General features: G+C 46.0%; 1 protein-coding gene across 1 annotated transcript in view; it reads right to left on the bottom strand.

Annotated features, from left to right (window-relative positions):
- LOC126428397 (uncharacterized) overlaps positions 1-25,910 on the bottom strand; it is an 80,018-nt gene that overhangs the window by 12,046 nt on the left and 42,062 nt on the right. Inside the window, exons 2-3 of the mRNA XM_050090320.1 lie at positions 20,745-20,948; positions 10,528-11,021 (exon numbers count right to left, since the gene is read on the bottom strand). Coding sequence (XP_049946277.1) covers positions 10,535-11,021; positions 20,745-20,948 — 691 coding nt within the window. The 3' untranslated portion in view covers positions 10,528-10,534. The remainder of the gene's footprint in view (positions 1-10,527; positions 11,022-20,744; positions 20,949-25,910) is intronic.

Genomic DNA, 25,910 nt, shown 5'->3' with positions numbered 1-25,910 from the left:
TCGTAGCACACAACATGATATCCTTTCCCAAAAATGGAGTACCTGTTAGAAGACGATTAGTTTTGCTTTCGCCAAGGTAAAGGCATCACGGAGGCAGTTCTGATATTGCACTTGATAATGGCAAAAAGACAAAAAAAATCAAGATGTAACATTTCCCGACACCTCAGCACAAGAACTCCACTAAAAATGACATGTATTGGGGCGATCATCAATGCGGTGTATCATTTAAACTGATTCTTTTCGTAATACACACGTATAAATTCTAAAACATCCACTATTATATGATTATGTGATAGCGGAACAAACACTGGTAGCAGTTACTTCTGTAAAATATCTGGGAGTATGCGTGCGGAACGATTTAAAGTGGAATGATCATATAAAATAAATTGTTGGTAAGGCGGGTGCCAGGTTCAGATTCATTGGCAGAGTCCTTAGAAACTGTAGTTCATTAACAAAGGAGGTGGCTTACAAAACACTCGTTCGACCTATACTTGAGTATTGATCATCAGTGTGGGATCCGTACCATATCGGGTTGACGGAGGAGATAGAGAAGATCCAAAGAAGAACGGCGCGTTTCGTCACAGGGTTATTTGGTAAGTGTGATAGCGTTACGGAGATGTTTAGCAAACTCAAGTGGCAGACTCTGCAAGAGAGGCGCTCTGCATCGCGGTGTAGCTTGCTGTCCAGGTTTCGAGAGGGTGCGTTTCTGGATGAGGTATCGAATATATTGCTTCCCCCTACTTATACCTCCCAAGGAGATCATGAGTGCAAAATTAAGAGATTCGAGCGCGCACGGAGGCGTTCCGGCAGTCGTTCTTCCCGCGAACCATACGCGACTGGAACAGGAAAGGGAGGTAATGACAGTGGCACGTAAAGTGCCCTCCGCCACACACCGTTGGGTGGCTTGTGGAGTATAAATGTAGATGTAGAAAACTCAGCGTATGCTTAATCACTGATAACTTAAATTCTGTGCTGCGTTATCGAAAAATGTTTTTTAATATACAGGGTGTCTCTAAAAAGCATCATCAGGCGTACTTTCGTTGGTATTTCGGCAGATATTTGCAGTTTCGTTTTTGTAATGTGTACGTGTAGTCGGCTCAAACAAATCCTGCTCATAATCTCTTACACGCGACAACCAGCGCCACCTAAAAGCCTTCGCTTGTTTCCCATTACAAAGTAACTTATTTTTAAAGCGGGATTTGACGTGTCCGCTGGATAGAGTGGTGCTAAATTAGTCGATTGCGATATTTGTTTCATCGCTGTGTATTAACAGGGACAGTAAAACATCAAGAGTAGCCAGTATTCCAGTAGCGACTGAGCAGCGCTGCTGCATGGGAGTAGCATCAGCACAGGCCAGGGCGGTGCTGAAAATGAGTATTGGTTATTCTTCGTGTCTTACTGTGGCTGTCGATAGCCCACAGATAAAACGAATATCTCACAAGACTAATCTGGGTCGAGTTTGTCGAATGGCCACGCAAAATTCCACGTTAAAAATAATTTTGTTCGTCACAGGAAACAAATGGACGCTTTTCGCTGGCACCGAGGGTTGCATGAGAGACATTATGAGCAGTATTTGTTTGAAGCCAGTTACACACAGGAAACTCGAAATTGCCGAAACACCAGACAAAAGGCACCTGACGATTCTTGGCAGGGACAGCCAGTATGATTTGGGTAGGCCGCTTGAGAGGCTTTAACCACGACCCACGCCTCCTCTCGTAATATTTCGAACTAGAACAAGCATTCGACAACATGAAAAATGTTTGTTGTTGCCAGAAGAATTGGTATAAACTACGAGGAAAGACGAGTAATAGTACGTTCAAGACCAAAGAGGTAATAATAATATTAGAAGACAAACAGTGCCTTGGCAGTTTAGTTTGGCTGTGTCCAGTGATAATGTCTTACTTCCAGCCAGACCGCTCTGTTCGTGGCAGGTAGTTGAGAACGGGAGTTTGACGCTGACATTAGTTGCAAAGAACCAAAGATAAAGAGTGAAAGGCACATTGTGACGTTCTACTATGTGACGTCATGGCTGGGCGGCGTATTTGAAATATGGCGTGTTAGAGAATGGTATTTGATAGTATGTAGTGGCGCTCTTGAGCGTTGAATTTCAATGCCTCGTGTTGTTATTAGTGAGTACTAATGGCAAACAGCGTTGAGTGGTTTGTTTTCTTGCGTGGAATTATTAGTAGTAGTTACAGATGCTGTGGGCAATGATGAAGCTAGCATCGTTAAGTTTTTGCAGCAGTGTGGCTTGCTGTCCGAATTTTTAAAGTGCCAAATCTGTGGCAATGACATGAAATTGCTTCCTCTTGGACCAACGACGAGTATATTTCACGGTGTCGAGAGGATAACTGTCGGCGATCGATTCATCGCGGTGGCTAGTTAGAGAAATCTGCACTGGCAATTGTAATGACACATTCTGACACAGAGACATACAATACTTTAAAGTCTACGCCAAAGATTAAATTGAGAGGAATGTAGAATATAATCTCTGTAATGTTCATATTGGATTCTCTTTTGTTTCAAACTCCAAGAAGAAGTTAAGGTACACTTTCGATTGTTACCTTGTAGGGGATGGACGTAATTTTTGGTGTGTGCTGAAAGGCAGCCATCTTGTTAGTATTTATGGTTTGTGCGACGAGCAGAGCAAGTCTTATTCTCTTGTGAATAAAAAATAGTGAATTTATCTACGTTTTACGAGAATTATTTAAAGCGACGTGACATTGTATTCCTTTGTTTCCACCGTCTTCGTGAAGGAAACCGATGCCGACTTAGGAAGATACACACGGTCAACAAAGAGAAGAACATCGATGGCGACTACTGAATTAATATTGTGGCAGAAGGACTAATTCTACGTTTAAGGTGAGAACTCTGATTAAATCAGCAATGACGTAGAATTCAAAAATGTTATTAATCGGAGCTGTAAATTATATTACAGCCAAATTTCATGCAGCACTGAATTTGTCCGAATTCAAGCCGGTCAATACAGTTCATAAAAAAGCCTTTCAAAAATTCTAAAGTTAAAGTTCCATATCCATAGTTTTTTCTCTTTTCAAAAAAATCAATAAATTTAATTTTTTTATTTATTTCGCCACACAATCGAGGATACAGTTTTGTTGACCTGTTATCTCATCTTGCTATCCTGGACATTGCTCGAGCTACATAGGGGTGTGTGAGAAAAATAATGAGACTGTCAACAGTTCGAGTGGTCTGGCAACGCTGTGTTGTTCTACTTGTATAGACTGGTGTGTTCATTCCTTCCAGATGCTCAGTCAGAGTTTCAACTCCGAACAGTAATCACGCGATTTTTGAGAGCGCCGTAAGTGAAATAGTGTTTTTGTTGTGTGTTACTAAAATGAGCGGAATTGGGATCAACGTTATGCCGTAAATTTTTGTGTTAAACTTGGGGAGTCCGTGGGTGTGACCTTTGAACAGTTGCAACAGACCTATGGGGAACATTCGATATCAAGGGCACAAGTTTTCGGTATCACAAATCATATTAGGAAGGCCCAGAACACGTTGAAGATGAACTTCGCTAAGGGAGATCTTCAATTTGAAAAACCGAAGAAAACCTCCAACATGTGCGTGCTCTTATGAGATCAGACTGACGTTTAACAATAAGAATAATGGGTGACCCGATAAACACTTTCACCGTGCATCAAATTTTGATGGAAGTTTTGCACATGCGAAAGGTTTGCCCGAAAATTGTGCGGAAAAACCTCGCAACTGATCAGAAGGGCAACGGAAGAAACACATGCGTTGATCATCTTACGAGGATTGACAAGGATCGTGAATGGTTCGGTTGTGTGAGTACAGGCGATGAATCCTGGATTTTTAGGTACGATCCTGCTACAAAGTGAGGAGTGGCTCACTGAGACAACTCCTCGACAGAAAAAAGCTTGAATGAGCAAATCAAAGATCAAAACAATACTGATCTCCTTTTTCGACAGTAGGGGTGTCGTGCATAAAGAATTTGTTTATCCAGGACATACTGTCAACGAAGTGTTTTACATCTACATCTACAACTACATGGATACTCTGCAAATCACATTTAAGTGACTGGAAGAGGGTTCATCGAACCACCTTCACAAGTCTCTATTACTCCAATCTCGTATAGCGCGCGGGAAGAATGAACACCTATATCTTTCCGTACGAGCTCTGATTTCCCTTATTTTATCTTGGTGATCGTTCCTCCCTATCTAAGTCGATGTCAACAAAATATTTTCCATTCAGAGGAGAAAGTTGGTGATTGGAATTTCGTGAGAAGATTCCGTCGCAACGAAAAACGCTTTTCTTTTAATGATGCCCATCCTGTATCATTTCTGTGACACTCTCTCCCATATTTCGCGATAATACAAAACGTGCTGCCTTTCTTCGAACTTTTTCGATGTACTCCGTCAGTCCTATCTGGTAAGGGTCCCACACCGCGCAACAATATTCTGTTTTACAGATGTATCTTTGAAGAGCTCAGGGAAAGGATGAATCGACTGAGACTAGACATTGCAGACAAATGGGTGCTGCATCATCACAGCGCCCCCTGTCACACGGTCATTTGCATCACGGAATGTTCGATACCAGTTTCACTCATTCTTTGGTATCGTAAAGTTCAGTTTACCAATGACGAGCCGCGCGGGATTAGCCGAGCGGTCTCAGGCGCTGCAGTCATGGACTGTCCGGCTGGTCCCGGCGGAGGTTCGAGTCCTCCCTCGGGCATGGGTGTGTGTGTTTGTGCTTTGGCTAATTTAGGTTACGTAGTGTGTAAGCTTAGGGACTGATGACCTTAGCAGTTAAGTCCCATAAAATGCTTTTTTATTTCAGTCTCTGATCACAATATGAATTCTTTAGACGATGACCGGTTTCAGTCTGTAATGACCATCCTCAGATCTTTTTTAAACCATGTCCTAAAGTGATACGGCCATAATGGCATCATCAAGTCCCATAAGATTTCACACACATTTGAACTTTTTTTTTTTTAAACCAATGATGATACTCACTTTGTATACATATACACTCCTGGAAATGGAAAAAAGAACACATTGACACCGGTGTGTCAGACCCACCATACTTGCTCCGGACACTGCGAGAGGGCTGTACAAGCAATGATCACACGCACGGCACAGCGGACACACCAGGAACCGCGGTGTTGGCCGTCGAATGGCGCTAGCTGCGCAGCATTTGTGCACCGCCGCCGTCAGTGTCAGCCAGTTTGCCGTGGCATACGGAGCACCATCGCAGTCTTTAACACTGGTAGCATGCCGCGACAGCGTGGACGTGAACCGTATGTGCAGTTGACGGACTTTGAGCGAGGGCGTATAGTGGGCATGCGGGAGGCCGGGTGGACGTACCGCCGAATTGCTCAACACGTGGGGCGTGAGGTCTCCACAGTACATCGATGTTGTCGCCAGTGGTCGGCGGAAGGTGCACGTGCCCGTCGACCTGGGACCGGACCGCAGCGACGCACGGATGCACGCCAAGACCGTAGGATCCTACGCAGTGCCGTAGGGGACCGCACCGCCACTTCCCAGCAAATTAGGGACACTGTTGCTCCTGGGGTATCGGCGAGGACCATTCGCAACCGTCTCCATGAAGCTGGGCTACGGTCCCGCACACCGTTAGGCCGTCATCCGCTCACGCCCCAACATCGTGCAGCCCGCCTCCAGTGGTGTCGCGACAGGCGTGAATGGAGGGACGAATGGAGACGTGTCGTCTTCAGCGATGAGAGTCGCTTCTGCCTTGGTGCCAATGATGGTCGTATGCGTGTTTGGCGCCGTGCAGGTGAGCGCCACAATCAGGACTGCATACGACCGAGGCACACAGGGCCAACACCCGGCATCATGGTGTGGGGAGCGATCTCCTACACTGGCCGTACACCACTGGTGATCGTCGAGGGGACACTGAATAGTGCACGGTACATCCAAACCCAACGTGTTCTAGAAGGTGTAAGTCAACTACCCTGGCCAGCAAGATCTCCGGATCTGTCCCCTATTGAGCATGTTTGGGACTGGAAGAAGCGTCGTCTCACGCGGTCTGCACGTCCAGCACGAACGCTGGTCCAACTGAGGCGCCAGGTGGAAATGGCATGGCAAGCCGTTCCACAGGACTACATCCAGCATCTCTACGATCGTCTCCATGGGAGAATAGCAGCCTGCATTGCTGCGAAAGGTGGATATACACTGTACTAGTGCCGACATTGTGCATGCTCTGTTGCCTGTGTCTATGTGCCTGTGGTTCTGTCAGTGTGATCATGTGATGTATCTGACCCCAGGAATGTGTCAATAAAGTTTCCCCTTCCTGGGACAATGAGTTCACGGTGTTCTTATTTCAATTTCCAGGAGTGTATATTTTATCGTGAGGTTTGTGTAATGTTGGCCTACTGGATTTGGGAGTAATTTTTTGTTTGGGTCTGTATATTAAGGTAGGAATGCCGATTATTTTGCTAGTCGCCACTGAAAGCCCACTAATTCTCGTCAGTGTCCCGTTAATTTCATTTTCTCCTTCAAATTAATTTAATTACATGCTGTCTTATCGAATTGTTTTGGTCTGCTTAATTATTGAATCTGTCACATCATGAACGCCATCCCACATACGTCATAAATGCGAAAGTTTGTGTGTGAGCATGTTTGTCACTCCTTCATGCTGAAACGGCTGGACGGACTTCGAAGAAATTTAGAATGGAATTGTCTTATACTCTGAATTAACACACAGGCTGCTTTTAAAAATGTGTAATAATATTTATTGATTTGATGAATATAACGCGAAATGTGCAACAATAATTACTCTTAGATAAAGCTATTTACGTTTCCACTTCTGAACCGTATCGTAGTTGTCAAAATGCTTTTACTGTTTAATATGTGCTAAATAATACAATTCAACGTAATGAATGCGATGCTTATAAAATCGTCGAAGTGTTTAATGCCGACTTCCATACAGACATGCTTCCTTTTAGCCGCTGAGTCTGAGGCGCGGGTATACTTCTGATACGATGGAAGGCTCACGTCGACGGTGTCATTTAAATGGTGTACAATAGGGAGACGTCGTGCCTTTATATGTAGGAGGACGTGGTAGGCTTTTAGTGAGGCTGGTTTCGATTGTGATATGCAAGCAAATCCGCTGCCAACAGGCACACACGTGAGAGCAGATGACGTTGCAGGCACAAATATTAGAAGATTTGAGCTGCACCGAACTAGAAATTGCTTACTGACTTCTTCGTCGAGTTAAGATGTTTGTTACTCCTTCACGCTGAAGCAGGTGGACGGATTTAGATGTACTTTGGAATAGCCTATACGCTGAATCAACGCATAGGCCCTTTTATCCTCAAAAGGAAATCACTGCTCCCATGTGATGGTCACGTGGGATGCATAACGTGACTAAAAAGTCATCCATGAAAGAAAAATGTCAAATGAATACATTACGTTTAGCGTATAAATTAGTTTTTTACTGTTTTAATAAATGAAATTAGTACGTACATAAATGTAGAACAGCAGGAAGATTATCGACCACTATAAATGAGACTAAAGGACAAACGTTAAAAGTAGTAGGTATTCATCTGAGCACACCATGTTTTTCGCAGACAGAATCACGTTGGCTGCTCACGTGTATCGAGAGCCTGAAATTTCTACATATAGGCAGAGAACAGGAAGTCTCGGACCACAGATGTATTGCGGTAGGTTCTAGCTCTTCGTACACACCAAGACAATTTTTTTTTTTTTGTTTCTTTTCTACCGACATGTCGCAACAGCCGTGAAATTATTTACTCCGTTTCCTGGTACGTTTTGTACTTCGCTACTGGGTCGCGTAAATATTTTTTCTTCACACAAACGAGTGAGTTCTGGACGGCGACATGTTTTCTGTCATTTTCTCCCAATATCCCAAGGTATCGTGTGTGTGTGTGTGTGTGTGTGTGTGTGTGTGTGTGTGTGTGTGTGTGTGTGTGTTTTCTGGTGTCACGCGGTTTGCTGGGCTGCAAGTGGGTCGCACCTCCGTACCTCGAGAGAACTTTTGTTATGGCGCATACGCGTAGATAGTGAGTTTCGGCGTTAATATTTCTTCATGAACAACAGTTTAACCGCCGGTAACACGGCGGAGCGCAGCTAGTAATGGACACGGTTTTCCATCTTCTTAATGACGTCACGGGTCAAAGCTGATGCCTGTTACCTCATGTTTCAGTACTACCAACACAATGTTCAGAGTGGCAGCCAGCCAAGGAATATTTGAGGAAATTGGTGTAAAAAAATTTATTACAAATTCCCAGTGACATCTATACTTCTCCCAGTGCAACTTTTGCTGTGCCTACGTGACACAAGTTGGCTCTCTTTCAGAACCAAGGCAGTTCTGTCCACTTAAAGCTGCTGACAAGAGACACCTTGAGCCTTCTGCTGAAACTGCTATTGAATTCACGCCATCGGTTTTAGCCAATAGCCGGCCGGTTTGGCCGTGCGGTTCTAGGCGCTGGAAACGCGTGACCGCTCCGGTCGCAGGTTCGAATCCTGCCTCGGGCATGGATGTGTGTGATGTCCTTAGGTTAGTTAGGTGTAAGTAGTTCTAAGTTCTAGAGGACTGATGACCTCAGATGTTAAGTCCCATAGTGCTCAGAGCCATTTGAACCATTTTTAGCCAATAGCATGCGTGGAATACAGGTCACGTGTGTGGGTGCTGCAACGTTCTGCAAAGCATAACACAGTTGCCTCTCTCTCTCTTGTGAGCCAGAGTTCCATCAGAACAGACGTCTTTCCTGGGAGGCAGAGCCACCGGCTGTGCGTTCCATGACTGGCCACCGACATCAATTAACATGAACCGCCTCCCACTTCACTTAATTGTTCGACCTCTTAGACTGGACCATACTTCCGAACCTAGCCGCGCCCCTTGTATACCGTACACTGAAAAACGGGGCGAGTCAAAAGTCCTTGGACACCTTCACAAGTTGGAAGATTGAAAGGAAAATTGAAATGTGATGATGGGAACATAGGTTTGATGTGGGGCCGCAACTTTTGGAGTGAATGTCATCCATGGCCGCCATCTTGAAATCCGCCATTTTGGATTCAAGTGCCCGCATCTCGTGGTCGTACGGTAGCGTTCTCGCTTCCCACGCTCGGGTTCCCGGGTTCGATTCCCGGCGGGGTCAGGGATTTTCTCTGCCTCGTGATGACTGGGTGGTGTGTGCCGTCCTTAGGATAGTTAGGTTTAAGTAGTTCTAAGTTCTAGGGGACTGATGACCATAGATGTTAAGTCCCATAGTGCTCAGAGCCATTTGAACCATTTTGGATTCAAGTCATTTCCTTTCAAAGGGAAGGGGGGTGTATGACACATCAGATAACACTCGCTTGAGCTCTGAAATTTAGTGGTGTTAATTGTTATTGTCTATCTTGTACAGTTTAGAGGTTATTAATGTTCAAAGTTGGGAAATTACCGTCATACCGTTTTAGATCAGCTGGGACAAAGAGAGACACGTGTCGGTATCAAGGTATCTTTGCACATTAATAACTTCTAAACTGTACAAGATAGACAAAAACAAATTACACCACTCACTTCCAGAGCACAAGCGAGTGTTATTTGATGTGTCATACACCCCCCCTCCCCTTAAAAAAAATAACTTGAATCCAAAATGGCGACCATGAATGACATTCACTCCAAAAGTTGCGGCCCCACGTCAAACCTATGTTCCCATCATCACATTTCAATTTTCCCTTTAATCTTCCAACTTATGGAAGTGTCCAAGAACTTTTGGCTCGCCCTGTATATTCTCTTTACTGTAGCTAATTTTCTGTTCTGTCACTTAACGGCAGCCCCGGATGCCCATTCACAAGACCTGACCGCTCGACCTCCTGTACATTATCGTCACAAGCCAGATGTTACAACCTTCCTCGCCCTTCCCTGTGCCCATGCCGGCCGCAGTGGCCGAGCGGTTCTAGGCGCTTCAGTCTGGAACCGCGCGACCGCTACGGTCGCAGGTTCGAATCCTGCCTTGAGCATGGATGTGTGTGATGTCCTTCGGTTAGTTAGGTTTAAGTAGTTCTAGGGGACTGATGACATTAGATGTTCAGTGCTCAGAGCCTTTTCAACCATTTGACCCTGTGCCCATGTACAATAGACAAAAGAAAAAGCAAAGTGCAGCTGTGGAACGTCTATTTCCAAAACACGTGGAGCACAGTAGTGGGGCTAAGACTGCACACTCTGGCACTCCAGAGAGGTTGGGTTGGGTTGGGTTGTTTGGGGAAGGAGACCAGACAGCGAGGTCATCTGTCTCATCGGATTAGGGAAGGATGGGGAAGGAAGTCGGCCATGCCGTTTCAAAGGAGCCATCCCGACATTTGCCCGGAGCGATTTAGGGAAATCACGGAAAACCTAAATCAGGATGACCGGTCGCGGGATTGAACCGTCGACCTCCCGAATGCGATTCCAGTGTGCTAAACACTGCGCCACCTCGGTCGGTCACGCCCGAGAGGACTAGCGTTTATGCGGCTGTCACCAGACACTGAGGCGTGTAACGCACTGTGGCATTTAGAGCAGGCGGATGCAGCCTCGACTTACCTCGCTCTCATCTGGGAACTCCATACGCTGGGGGTGGGCCGTATGACGAGGGAGGCGGCCCGTAAGACGACGGCGGTGGCGCATACGTTGTCGGAGGCGGACCGTAAGACGAATGGGGTGGTCCGTAAGACGAAGGGGGTGGTCCGTAAGACGATGGAGGCGGCCCGTGCGTCACTGGTGGTGGGCCGTAGGATGCCGGGGGCGGGCCATACGCCGGTGGAGGTGGAGGAGGCTCCGTGAACACCTCTTCGTGCGGTGGAGGCCCGTACGACGACTCCGGTGGCGGCGGCGGTGCATAAGGCGCCTCCGGGGGAGGCGGAGGTTCAGTCTCCGGAGGTAATGTCTCTGGCGGCGAAGTCGTCGTCGTCGTCGTCGTTGGGGGCGGCCCGTACGACGGAGGCGGCCCGTAGACAGGGGGTGGGCCGTAAGCCGGGGGTGGGCCGTAGACCGGGGGCGGCGGTCGGTAGACCGGCCTCGGAGGGTAGTATATCGTCCTGTGTGACAGACGATAGCACTCGTATATACAGCATCCTGTGTTTCGATACACAGCTATGACCACCCTCAAGTTTACTACAGTACTGGCCATTGAAATTGCTACACCAAGAAGAAATGCAGATGATAAACGGGTATTCATTGGACAAATATATTATACTAGAACTGACATGTGATTACATTTTCACGCAATTTGGGTGCATAGATCCTGAGAAATCAGTACTCAGAACAACCACCTGTGGGCGTAATAACGGCCTTGATACGCCTGGGCATTGAGTCAGAGCTTGGATGCCGTGCACAGGTACAGCTGCCGATGCAGCTTCAACACGATACCACAGTTCATCAAGAGTAGTGACTGGCGTATTATGACGAGCCAGTTGCTCGGCCACCGTTGACCAGACGTTTTCAACTGGTGAGAGATCTGGACAATGTGCTGGACAGGGCAGCAGTCGAACATTTTCTGTATCCAGAAAGGCCGTACAGGACCTGCAACATGCGGTCGTGCATTATCCTGCTGAAATGTAGGGTTTCCGAGGGATCGAATGAAGGATAGAGCCACGGGTCGTAACACATATGAAATGTAACGTCTACTGTTCAAAGTGCCGTCAAAGCGGACAAGAGGTGACCGAGACGTGTAACCAATGGCACCCCATACCATCACGCCGGGTGGTACGCCAGTATGGCGATGACGAATACACGCTTCCATGTCCGTTCACCGTGATGTCGCCAAACACGGATGCGACCATCATGATGCTGTAAACATAACCTGGATTCATCCGAAAAAATGACGTTTTGCCATTCGTGCACCCAGGTTCGTCGTTGAGTACACCATCGCAGGCGTGCGAACTGTTCGTGCAGATAGTTGTTGTCTTGCAAAGGTCCCCATGTGTTGACTCAGGGATCGAGGCGTGGCTGCACGATCCGTTACATGCGCCATGCGGGTAAGATGCCTGTCATCTCGACTGCTAGTGATACGAGGCCCTTGGGATCCAGCACGGCGTTCCGTATTACCCTCCTGAACCCACCGATTCCATATTCTGCTAGCAGTCATTGGATCTCGACCAACGCGAGCAGCAATGTCGCGATACGATAAACCGCAATCGCGATAGGCTACAATCCGACCTTTATCAAAGTCGGAACGTGATAGTACGCATTTCTTCTCCTTACACGAGGCATCACAACAACGTTTCACCAGGCGACGCCGGTCAACTGCTGTCTTTTGTATGAGAAATCGATTGGAAACTTTCCTCATGGCAGCACGTTGTAGATGTCGCCACCGGCGCCAACCTTGTGTGAATGCTCTGAAAAGCTAATCATTTGCATATCACAGCAACTTCTTCCTGTCCGTTAAATTTCGCGCCCGTAGCACGTCATCTTCGTGGTGTAGCAATTTTAATGGCCAGTAGTGTATTTGTGTCCGTAAGTGATTTCAAGTATGTTTTGGAAAAGGATTCTGCCGTGAGAAAACAAAATTTTGGTTGTTCTCCAACCATCTGGAAAAATGCTCCAGTGGCGGCACGCTGTATTTCCATGAAAATCTTTAAAGTCGTTGCACTAGGATACAATATGCACCTACATGGAACATGCAATAAACGAGTGCAAAGGATACTGTACAGGTATTAGAATATATCGAGGTAAAATATAGATGCTCAGGTTTGCTGATAACATAACTGCGATAGCTCCAGATGAAAGAAATCGCCAAAGAACCTTAGAAGTTAAGGACTTAGCATTGAGGTATAAGCATAAAACGGAAATTAATTCGAAAACGAAATATTCGTGTCCTCCAAGGAATGAGAGGAAGTCAACTTTAAAATCAGAGAAAATAGAGATAAAAGAAACTAGGCGCCATACAGATATTTAGGAAATAAGGCTACTGGAGACGGAAGCGGCAAAGAAGACATAAAAAAAGACTTAAAATAAATGTTGAAAATAAAAAAAATAGTGATGGAATTCTCTTGAGCTTCCAGCGGCACTGAATGGTTCAAAATCCACGAGTTTTCGGTCGAATACTCCTTGGTCATTGTCAAGTGGTGACTGTCTTTTGATTGCCGTTGCCGTCCCTATACAGGGTGAGTCATTAACTATTGCCTCCTAGAATAGCTACGACAGTATGATAGGAGTTGAAAAGTTCGTGGGACAAATCTTGCATGGGACAACGGGAGCCATTATATGATGTTCGTAGTTTGTTGCATCGTGGGGTCGCGTCAGAGATATGAAGGTCAACTTTGTTTTTTTAAAATGGGATGCTGTAGTTTGGTACTTGTTTTCTGATAGCAGCTATCGAGACGAATCCAGTGACGTGTAACAGTAAGGTCTTCGAAAATCAACAAAGGTCAAAAGGGTGGCGACAACGTCCATTTACAGAAGGTGTTCGAAGTGATGACCATTGGTATCAGTGCAGTGCTGCAACCTTCTTATCATGGACTGAGTGGTATTCCTTATCACTTCGGCACTTACCGCAGCACATGCTCTGACAATTCTCACAAGCGTATCTTCAGGTGTAGTTGGAACGTCTTCATAAACAATGGTCTTTTACGAATCCCCACAAGAAAAAATCCAGAGGCGTCAATTCTGCCGAACGAGCCGGCCATGACAGATCTCCTCCGCGTCCAATCCAACGACGTGGGAAATGTCTCTGCAACTCAGTTGTAGCCATCAGCGAAAAATGTGCCGCACACCTATCGCGTTGATACCACATTCTGTTCCCTGTTCCTGAAGGTAATTCTTCCAATAACAGACCTAATGTTTCTTGAGGAATTTGGTGTAACACCTACCATTAAGATTTCCTTCGATGAAACAGGGGCTTATAGTTCTGTCCTCGAGAATCCCACACCATAGATTCACCGACCACGGTTTTTGGTGTACAACTTGCCGCGGCCAACATGGATTTTAAATTGTCCAATAATGCATGTTATGCAAATTAACATTTCCATGGTTCGTGAATGTAGCCTCGTCAGTAAATAAAATCAAATTAATAAATGCGTTATTCCTCTGAATCTGAAGTTGAGCCCATTGGCAGATTTCAGTGCGACGCATACAACCGTACCAGTTAATTCTTGCTGGAGACCGATGTGGTAAGGATGATATTGATGACGATGCAGAACAGGAATAACACTACTCTGGCTGATGCCAGATTCCCTTGCTATTTGACGCGAACTAACACAAGGATCTCAAATCACAGTGGCAAGAGTACCATTTCTGTTTCCTCGTTAGCTATTATCATACACATATATTAATGTACGACGTGTACGGTACGTTGAGGATATCTTTCACCGTATAAGTCTATAACTCTCATTGAATTTCGTTGGCATTCTCCGTAAATGAGAAGCATATCGACTTGTTCTTCGAAGTAATACATTATTCAGATTCACTTGATTCGACGATACTAGTTTTGTGTTAGCAGAAGAGCCAACACCGTGTTACGAGTGGAGGCCGAAGTGCACGCGTTTTAGGTCACGCAGGCTGGCGTGAGGAGGGAAGAACTATACTGACGTGAGGTCTGGAACATGACAAGGAATGAGAATTCAGAAAACGGACATAATTAGTTTGATACTTAACTTTAATCCATTAATGATGAACGTCACTCTTGACGGTACATGATTCACAATATTATCTGTTCAGAATAGTAACTGAATATGGCGCCTTGCTAGGTCGTAGCAAGTGACGTAGCTGAAGGCTACGCTAACTATCGTCTCGGCAAATGAGAGCGTATGTAGCCAGTGAACCATCGCTAGCAAAGTCGGCTGTACAACTGGGGCGAGTGCTAGGGAGTCTCTCTAGACTAGACCTGCCGTGTGGCGGCGCTCGGTCTGCAAATACTGATAGTGGCGACACGCGGGTCCGACGTATACTAACGGACCGCGGCCGGTTTAAAGGCTACCACCTAGCAAGCGTGGTGTTTGGCGGTGACACCACAACTAACCTTACCGTTCCTTTTAGTGTTGTATTGCGAAACCGTCGAATGTGGTGTACATGTCAATGGCACGTTAGTGGGTACGCCGTATTCGGAGAATATTTACTATTTGCAGGACTCGATATGCGAAAGAGAATTGTCAGAGCATGTGCTTCGATAAGTGCCGAAGTGATAAGGAATACCACTCAATCCATGATAAGAAGATTGCAGCACTGTGTTGATACCAATGGTCATCACTTCGAACACCTTCTGTAAATGGACCTTCTTGACCTTCGTTGAGCTTCAGAGGCCATACTGTTACACATCACTGGATTCGTCTTGATAGCCGCTATCAGAAAATAAGTACCAAACTATAGCACCCCATTTCAGAAAACAAAATTGACCTTCATATCTCTGACGCGACCCCACCTATCAACAAACAACGGACATCATGTTATGGCTCCCGCTGCCCCTTGCAACGCCTGTCCCACGAACTTTTCAGCTCTTATCATACGGAGTTATTCTAGTTGGCAATAGTGTCTCACCCTGTATAGCCGATACAACCGCGCCACCTTCGGTGACGTCACTGATGCTCGCTCTAGTGCCGTATAAGGCCTGTTTTCGTTTCGCACCCACTTCAACCTTCTGATGGCCAGGTCCGAACCCTTGCTTAACGGCAGGTCGCCGCTTTTATTGAGAATGTTGTCACAAATTTTTATCTAGACTGCTTCCTTTATTACCTTATCCCAGAAACTATTAGTCCATATAACAATACATGGGAATGGAAGAGGAGGTAGACGAAGATGAAATGGGAGATGTGATACTGCGTCAAGAGTTTGACAGAGCACTGAAATACCTAAGTCGAAACAAGGCTGCGGGAGTAGACAACATTCCATTAGAGCTACTGACAGCCTTGGGAGAGCCAGTCCTGACAAAACTCTACCATCTGGTGAGCAAGATGTATGAGACAGGCGCAATTCCCACAGACATCAAGAAGAATATAATAATTCCCATCCCAAAGAAAGCAGGTGTTGACAGATGTGAAATTTACCGAACTATCAGTTTAATAAGTCACGGATGCAAAATACTAACGCGAATTCTTTACAGACGAATGGAAAAAATGGTAGAAGCCGACCTTGGGGAATATCAGTTTGCATTCTGTAGAAATGTTGGAACACGTGAGGCAATACTGACCCTATGACTTATTTTAGAAGAAAGATTCAGGAAAGGCAAACCTACGTTTCTAGCATTTCTAGACTTAGAGAAAGCTTTTGACAAATGTTGACTTGAATACTCCCTTTTAAATTCTGAAGGTGGCAGGGGTAAAACACAGGGAGCGAAAGGCTATTTACAATTTGTACAGAAACCAGATGGCAGGTATAAGAGTCGAGGGACATGAAAGGGAAGCAATGGTTGGGAAGGGAGTGAGACAGGGTTGTAGCCTATCCCCGACGCTATTAAATCTGTATATTGAGCAAGCAGTAAAGGAAACAAATGAAAAGTTCGGAGTAGGTATTAAAATCCATGGAGAAGAAATAAAAGCTTTGACGTTCGCCGATGACATTGTAATTCTGTCAGAGACAGCAAAGGACTTGGAAGAGCAGTTGAATGGAATGGATATGGTCTTGAAAGGAGGATATAAGATGAACTCAGCAAAAGCAAAGCGAGGATAATGGAATGTAGTCGAATTAAGTCAGGTGATGCTGAGGGAATTAGATTAGGAAATGAGACACTTAAAGTAGTAAAGGAGTTTTGCTGTTTGGGGAGCAAAATAACTGACGATGCTCGAAGTAGAGAGGATATAAAATGTAGACTGGCAACGGCAAGGAAAGCGTTTCTGAAGAAGAGAAATTTGTTAACATCGAGTATAGATTTAAGTGTCAGGAAGTCGTTTCTGAAAGTGTTTCTATGGAGCGTAGCCATGTATGGAAGTGAAACATGGACGATAACTAGTTTGGACAAGAAGAGAATAGAGGCTTTCGAAATGTTGTGGTACAGAAGAATGCTGAAGATTAGATGGGTAGATCATATAACTAATGAGGAGGTACTGAATAGGATTGGGGAGAAGAGAAGTTTGTGGCACAACTTGACTAGAAGAAAGGATCGGTTGGTAGGACATGTTCTGAAGCATCAAGGGATCACCAATTTAGTATTGGAGGGCAGCGTGGAGGGTAAAAATCGTAGAGGGAGACCAAGAGATGAATACAGCAAGCAGATTCAGAAGGATGTAGGCTGCAGTAGGTACTGGGAGATGATGAAGCTTGCACAGGATAGAGTAACATGGAGAGCTGCATCAAACCAGTCTCAGGACTGAAGACCACAACAACAACAAACAACAGATGTCTCTTCGGATTCAGTACGATGTCTTATAGAGCATACTCTGATACCGCAGATTTCTCAGGGTACCGAAGGCGAAATCATCTGCGAGGCACTTAAGTGTGATTTGCGGAGTATCCATGTACATGTACATGTAGAGGTAGGTGTAGATCTAACGTGTTCTACGCAGCTCTGTTCAATAGCGGGTCTGTCCGATATGAAACTGTCAACACCCGCACAGTATTTTCTATGCTCCTGGCTTCTGTGGCCTATATCGCCTTTCACAGATCTCATGAGCTGTCGAATTTTTGTTGGATCCGTGAAGAGCGAATCAATTTTATGCCTCTTCGGGGGCCGACTAATGTTTCCTGTTACTGAGCCACAGAATGGCTAAGAGAGGAAATATTTTGAAGTATCTGAGGTATGGTGCTAGAGACACGTACTACATCTACATCTCCATGACTACTGTGCCTTATGCCTGGTAGAGGGCTCATCGAACCGAGGTAATTCATGATGGTCAAACACAGTATATGTTCCACAATCCAACTGCAAATCGACGTTAGTCATTTCGGCCTGTAATTCAGTGGATTACTCTTATTCACTTACTTGGACACTGGTGCGTGCGGCTGTACAGTCGCACCAAAAAGTATTAGCACACGTGCGTATTTATCGTTGCTGGTTACAAACGCCGCACCTTCCGCTACACAGCACATGTACGTGCTATCTCACATACCAGACGTTACAATTCTGCCCACAGTGCCTACCATTAACAAAGAAATGCAGTGTTAAGGGCAAACATGTATCTCCCCTGCACACAAAAAGTATTGGCAGAGAGCGTGGCTTCTCGGTATATTGCTGGGTTTTCAGGTACCGGAACGCCATCTGCTGACGCAATAGACACTGCGTGTTGTTGGCGACCCAGTCGTTAGTTTGTTGCTGTATTGCGTGATAGCGGTCAGTATGGGGCCGAAGAAGAAGTAACATTCAGTGGCGTTGCGTGAGAGAGTGGTATTGCTCCATTCACGAGGGAGAAGCTATCGACAAATCGGAGCAGAGGTTTCTGTTAGCTACACCACGCTACGAGCCAGCATTCATAAATATAAAGAGACTGGAACAACAGTGAATAAGTGTCGTCCTGGACGTCCAAAACCGAGAGCGTCGCCGTATCATCGCACTTGCTCGGAAGGAACCTGCTATAAGTGCAGCAACCATTGCTGAGGTTGTTCAGACAGTCCTCCGACAAGAGGTAAGTGTTCAAACTATACGAAATGTGTTGAATGAGGCTGACATACATGCACGTTCTCCCAGGAAAAAGCCATACATATCCAAAATTAACCGGCAGAAACGCCTGCAGTTTGTCAAGGACTACATCAGCAAGCCGATGGAGTTTTGGAACACTGTGATATTTAGCGACGAATCGAAGTTCAATGTGTTCGGATTTGATGCAAGAAAGAAAGTTTGGCGCAAGCCGAATACGCACCTCGACATCAAACACATGCATCCCACAGTCAAACACGGTGGACGGTATCATGGTCTGGGGCTGTATGGCGGCGTCCGGCGTTGGAAACCTAGCTATAAACCACGGTACAATGGGTCATATGAGATACATCGACGTGTTGCGAGGTAATTTACACGCTAGTGCGCAGACATTGGGCCTTACTGGGGTGTTTCATTTCCAGCAAAAGAACGACCCAAAACATACCGCCATGAAAACCCGGGTGTGGTTACTGTACAATGCCCCATGAAGGGTTCTAACACCACGTCAGAGACCTGATTTGAACCCCATTGAGAACCTGTGAGCTGATCTTGACACACATGTCAGAAAAAGGCGTCCGTCCGGTAAAAACGACTTGGAGAAAGTGCTCCTGGAGGAATGGGCGAAAATTACCCCTGATACCGCCCAGAATTTAATACAAAGCATTCCTAGGCGTTTACGTGCTGTTACAGATGCTAAAGGCATGCACACCAGCTATTAGAAGGTGAATATCAATGAAGAGAACGAACACACTGTCCGATTCATAAGCGTGTACCAATACTTTTGGGATGCAGAAGAGCGATGTTTATTTTCATAACACTGTATGTTACTTTACGGACAGGTGATTTGGACATATTTGTAACCTATGTAATGTAAGGTGGCACGTGTTTGGGTTCTGTTCTGAAATATATGTTTCGTTTAACCACAACCACTAAAATATGACTGTGCCAATACTTTTTGGTGCGACTGCATGTGATTGCTAAGTAAGTAGGTATTATATCAGCGCCGGCCGGAGTGGCCGAGTGGTTCTAGGCGCTACAGTCTGGAACCGCCCGACCTCTACAGTCGCAGGTTCGAATCCTGCCTTGGGCATGGATGTGTGTGATGTCCTTAGGTTAGTTAGGTTTAAGTAGTTCTAAGTTCTAGGGGACTGATGACCTCAGAAGTAAAGTCCCATAGTGCTCAGAGCCATTTGAACCAATTATTGTACCAGCATACCCTGAAAGGAACCGAACTGATATACACTCTCGACCAGAAGCGTTGCCTTAAGTCATTTAAGCTGTTTTGCTACATCGAGGATATCTACTTCCAAATTGCTCATGTTGGCACCAGCTCTTGATTCGAATTCTGCAATATTTACTTCGTCTTCGTTCGTCAAGGAATATCGGATAACAGTATTTAGTAATTCAGCTTTAGTAGCAATGTCATCAATAACATTACCATTGCTATTGCACAGTGAAGATATGCCTTGCTGCTTGCGTGCTTTACATACGACCAGAATCTCCTTGGGTTTTATGCCAGATTGCGAGATCTAATTTAGTTGTGGTCAATATTAAAAGCATCTCGCACAAGATCGCACTAAATTTCGAAGTTTCTGTATAACTTGGCCAATCTTTTACGCGTTCTTTTAAATTTAGCACGCTTTCTCCGTTGCTTCTGCAAAAGCGGTCTGAACTGTTTTGTGTATCGTGGGAGACCAGTACAGTCTCTAATTAGTTTATATACTCTATATCTCTCAATTACAACTGACATTATTTCTTTGAATCTGAACCACATCTGGTGTACGCTTATACAGCCAAACTGGAAGGAATGGAGTTTGTCTTTTAGGAAGGCGTCAAATAAATTTTATCTGCTTTCTAAAATAGATATATTTAAATATAAATCGCACAGATAGAGCCCCCGAGTAAGAAGTGCTGGAAGCAATTGGCTAAGGTCGTTTAAGAGCTAACAGAGAGAAGAAGAAACGAGTAGAGTGTTCACATTACCAGTTCTTTACATATATCTTCGAAAGAACGTTACGACGAATGATAGCTCGAGAAAGAACGTGACTGGTGTTTTCAAAACAAGCTATACATAATGCAGAAACGAAGAGGTTACAGGGCTGTACAAAAATATGGAAAAACCGCGATAAATGTGTACTTGGCATCTACATCTACATTCATACTCCGCAAGCCACCTGACGGTGTGTGGCGGAGGGTACCTCTATCGGTTCTCCCTTCTATTCCAGTCTCGTGTTGTGGCGCATGTAAAACAGTTTCTCACCTGGCGGGGTAGGCGGGGTAGACGTGTATCTTGGCAATGTGGACTGCAGGCTTTTGGAAGATCTTGCCGGTGAACTGGCGTAGCAGGTAGGCCTTGGCATGCAGCAGCGACGCGATCCCAGGAATCAGCCACCCGGAGCACAGCGGCACCAGCGCCACCAGCAGCAGCGGCGTCCACTGAAACACGAGCGTGCAAACTATACTCCTGATGATGAAATAGGCGGCCGAAACGCCAGCCCCAAAATATCTCTGACACAGTAGCAATGACGCTAGCTCAGGTGGCAGCCATCCCGACCAAAGTTACAACAGCAACAGTGGCGTCCCCTCAAAGTGAAGTGCCCAAACTGTGACCCTGATGATGGGCCACAGGGGAGAAATACCAGCAAAAAGACTGAAGCCCCCTGGAAGGTAGGAGCAAACGAAATTAAACTTCACGCATTGAGAAGATTCTTGATGTTCTTTCAGTGACTGCAAACCCCAGTCAAATTTGGAAAGAACATGGCAGTAAGGCGTTGCACCCATTTTGGCCTGGATGCATGCACTGATTCGGTTGGGAAGGGCGTCATAAGGCGGTTGTATCCTCTCGTGAGGCGAGCAGCCCCACAACTATCGTAAGTGATCCTCGATATAGTTGGTACAGGCACAAGCTGGTCGCACATTGGGGACCTTGTTGGCCAGAAGAGGATCTCATAATCGTGCTGACGCTTCATAAAGATACGTGTATGCATAGGTGGATACCGTCACTTGAGAGGTAACACTTGAATATCTGTGATGTAACCATTTCCCTATCTGAGTTCCCACAGCCACTACCAACCGTGACCTGAAGTCACACTCGATGGCTTCCCACACCATGATGCCAAGCGTAACACCAATGTTCCTCTCTAAGGCACTGGAAGGATGGCATCTCTCCCAAGCTTGCTGCCATACATGCTGAGGATGTAGTGCAGTGCCCTAATCGCCACTGGGCACTATGCGACGTCACTGATCAGCAGTTCACGCTTCCATATCACAGCACCACTCCGTACAAAGTGTGGCGTAGGGTTAAAGGCAGCCTACGCATGCACAGGAATTCCCTACTCAGGCTGCTGCTAGTCTGTGATCGATGGTGCAGCATGACACAGAATAACCCACAAATCTGGATATTGCACGATTCGACCAGTTGGCCATATAGCGCCCCACCATGAGATCCTTTCAAAACACTGTCAGGTGCTGATGATGCTGTCTCACATGAGTAAGCACCATTTCCGCATTCTTCATAGCGATCTACATCTGCATCCATACTCCGCAAGCCACCTGACGGTGTGTGGCAGAGGGTACCTTGAGTACCTCTATCGGTTCTCCCTTCTATTCCAGTCTCGTATTGTTCGTGGAAAGAAAGATTGTCGATATGCCTCTGTGTGGGCTCTAATCTCTCTGATTTTATCCTCATGGTCTCTTCGACAGATATACGTCGGAGGGAGCAATATACCGCTTGACTCCTCGGTGAAGATATGTTCACGGAACTTCAACAAAAGCCTGTACCGATCTACTGAGCGTCTCTCTTACAGAGTCTTCCACTGGAGTTTATCTATCATCTCCATAACGCTTTCGCGATTACTAAATGATCCTGTAACGAAGCGCACTGCTCTCTGTTGGATCTTCTCTATCTCTTCTATCAACCCAATCTGCTATGGATCCCACACCGGTGAGCAGTATTCAAGCAGTGGGCGAACAAGTGCACTGTAAACTACTTCCTTTGTTTTCGTACTGCATTTCCTTAGGATTCTTCCAATGAATCTCAGTCTGGCATCTACTCTACCAACGATTAATTTTATATATTCATCCAACATCTATCGCTGTTCACGCCCATAGTATACCCTACCAGGCCTCGTAACAACACTAAACACGAACAACACTAGTGCACTCTGTAGGTTCTCCTATCACTTTGTCAGGCAGTGTATATGAGACAGGTATAACGATGCCAGGCCATACAGCAGTCACCCGGAGCGGAGTTGAGCCGGCGCCATAACCGACAGCTCAACGAAACACGATTGTGGAAACTGTACTGCTGATGGTGAGCTGTTAGAGCGAAACACCAACTCCAGAAATACGAGGTGCATTCAAATTCTAAGGCCTTCGATTTTTTTTCTAATTAACTACTCACCCGAAATCGATGAAACTGGCGTTACTTCTCGACGTAATCACCCTGCAGACGTACACATTTTTCACAACGCTGACGCCATGATTCCATGGCAGCGGCGAAGGCTTCTTTAGGAGTCTGTTTTGACCACTGGAAAATCGCTGAGGCAATAGCAGCATGGCTGGTGAATGTGCGGCCACGGAGAGTATCTTTCGTTGTTGGAAAAAGCCAAAAGTCACTAGGAGCCAGGTCAGGTGAGTAGGGAGCATGAGGAAACACTTCAAAGTTTTTATCACGAAGAAACTGTTGCGTAACGTTAGCTCGATGTGCGGGTGTGTTGTCTTGCTGAAACAGCACTCGCGCAGCCCTTCCCGGACGTTTTTGTTGCAGTGCAGGAAGGAATTTGTTCTTCAAAACATTTTCATAGGATGCATCTGTTACCGTACTGCCCTTTGGAGCGCAATGGGTAAGGATTACGCCCTCGCTGTCCCAGAACATAGACACCATCATTTTTTCAGCACTGGCGGTTACCCGAAATTTTTTTGGTGGCGGTGAATCTGTGTGCTTCCATTGAGCTGACTGGCGCTTTGTTTCTGGATTGAAAAATGGCATCCACGTCTCATCCATTGTCACAACTGACGAAAAGAAAGTCCCATTCGTGCTGTCGTTGCGCGTCAACATTGCTTGGCAACATGCCACAAGGGCAGCCATGTGGTCATCCGTCAGCATTCGTGGCACCCACCTGGATGACACTTTTCGCATTTTCAGGTCGTCATGCAGGATTGTGTGCACAGAACCCACAGAAATGCCAACTCTGGAGGCAATCTGTTCAACAGTCATTCGGCGATCCCCCAAAACAATTCTCTCCATTTTCTCGATCATGTCGTCAGACCGGCTTGTGCGAGCCCGAGGTTGTTTCGGTTTGTTGTCACACGATGTTCTGCCTTCATTAAACTGTCGCACCCATGAACGCACTTCCGACACATCCATAACTCCATCACCACATGTCTCCTTCAACTGTCGATGAATTTCAATTGGTTTCACACCACGCAAATTCAGAAAACGAATGATTGCACGCTGTTCAAGTAAGGAAAACGTCGCCATTTTAAGTATTTAAAACAGTTCTCATTCTCGCCGCTGGCGGTAAAATTCCATCTGCCATACGGTGCTGCCATCTCTGGGACGTATTGACAGTGAACGCGGCCTCATTTTAAAACAATGCGCATGTTTCTATCTCTTTCCAGTCCCGAGAAAAAAAAAATCGGAGGCCTTAGAACTTGAATGCACCTCGTATGAGTGAAGCAGAAAACGTTCACACATGTGGGTGGTGCAATTCATGTGTCTGAACAGTACTGCTAGACTGCTATGGGGAAGTGTAGGAGATGTACAAGTGGCATTCAATAAGTAATGCAACATACTTTTTTCTGAAAGCAGGTTGGTTTTATTTTGGCTAAAAAACCGTGTTTTTAAACATAATCTCCATTCAGTGCGATAGTCGTACACCACTCTACTGGGAGGGCCTGTATGCCAACATAGTACCACCCTACTGGGTGACGTCGGAACGAACGTCTTGCTGCATCACCCACACACTGCTTCCCGAGGAATGCATCCTCCAGTGAGCCAAACAGATGGAAATCGGAAAGTGCGGGATCTGGGCTGTAGGGTGGATGAGGAAGAACTGTCCGATGAAGTTCAGTGAGCTCCTCTCGGGTGCGCAGACTTGTGCGTTGTTCGTTTGTATTTTTGAGTCGTCGAACACCCAAAACTCGCTTCTTCCATTTTCTGAGGGCAACACAATACACTTAAGAGTTGATCGTTGCACCACGAGGAGGGATATCAAACAGAATAACCGCTTCAGGACCCCAGAAAACTGTTACCATAAGTTTACCAGCTGTGGGTGCGGCTTTGAACTTTTTTTTTCGGAGGATGGGTGGTGTGGCGCCGCTACATGGAACGCCGTTTTGTTTCTACAAAAAATGGTTCAAATGGCTCTGAGCACTATGGGACTTAACTGCTGAGGTCATCAGTCCCCTAGAACTAGAACTACTTAAACCTAACTAACCTAAGGACATCACACACTTCCATGCCCGAAGCAGGATTCGAACCTGCGACCGTAGCGGCCGTGCGGCTCCAGACTTTTGTTTCTACACTACTGGCCATTAAAATTGCAACACCACGAAGATGACGTGCTACAGACGCGAAATTTAACCGACAGGAAGAAGATGCTGTGATATGCAAATGATTAGCTTTTCAGAGCATTCGCACAAGGTTGGCGCCGATGGTGACACCTACAACGTCCTGACACCAGAAAGTTTCCAACCGATTTCTCACACACAAACAGTAGTTGACCGGCATTGCCTGGCCAAACGTTGTTGTGATGCCTAGTGAGAGGAGGAGAAAGGCGTACCATCACGTTTGATAGAGGTCGGATTATAGCCTATCGTGATTGCGGTGTATCGTATCGCGACATTGCTGTTCGCATTGGTCGAGATCGAATGGCTGTTAGCAGAAAATGGAATCGGCGGTTTCAGGAGGGTAATACGGAACGCCGTGCTGAATCCCAACGGCCTCGTATCACTAGCAGTCGAGATGACAGGCGTTTTATCCGGATGGCTGTAACGGATCGTGCAGCCACGTCTCGAGCCCTGAGTCAACAGATGGCGACGTTTGCTAGACAACAACCATCTGCACGAACAGTTCGACGACGTTTGCAGCAGCATGGACTATCAGCTCGGAGACTGTGGCTGCAGTTACCCTTAACGCTGCATCACAGACAGGAGCGCCTGCGATGGTGTACTCGACGACGAACCTGGTTCCATGAAAGACAAAACGTCATTTTTTGCGGATGAATCCAGGTTCTGTTTACAGCATCATGATGGTCGCATCCGTGTTTGGCGACAACGCGGTGAACGGACATTGGAAGCGTGTATTCGTCATCGCCATACTGGCGTATCACCCGGCGTGATGGAATGGGGTGCCATTGATTTCACGTCTCGGTCACCTATTGTTCGCATTGGTGGCACTTTGAACAGTGGACGCTACATTTTA

This window comes from Schistocerca serialis, chromosome 12 (assembly GCF_023864345.2).
Source record: "Schistocerca serialis cubense isolate TAMUIC-IGC-003099 chromosome 12, iqSchSeri2.2, whole genome shotgun sequence".
In the NCBI taxonomy this organism is placed as follows: domain Eukaryota; kingdom Metazoa; phylum Arthropoda; class Insecta; order Orthoptera; family Acrididae; genus Schistocerca; species Schistocerca serialis.
Note: the sequence above shows the minus strand (reverse complement) of the source record. Positions and strands in the feature narration are given on the sequence as shown.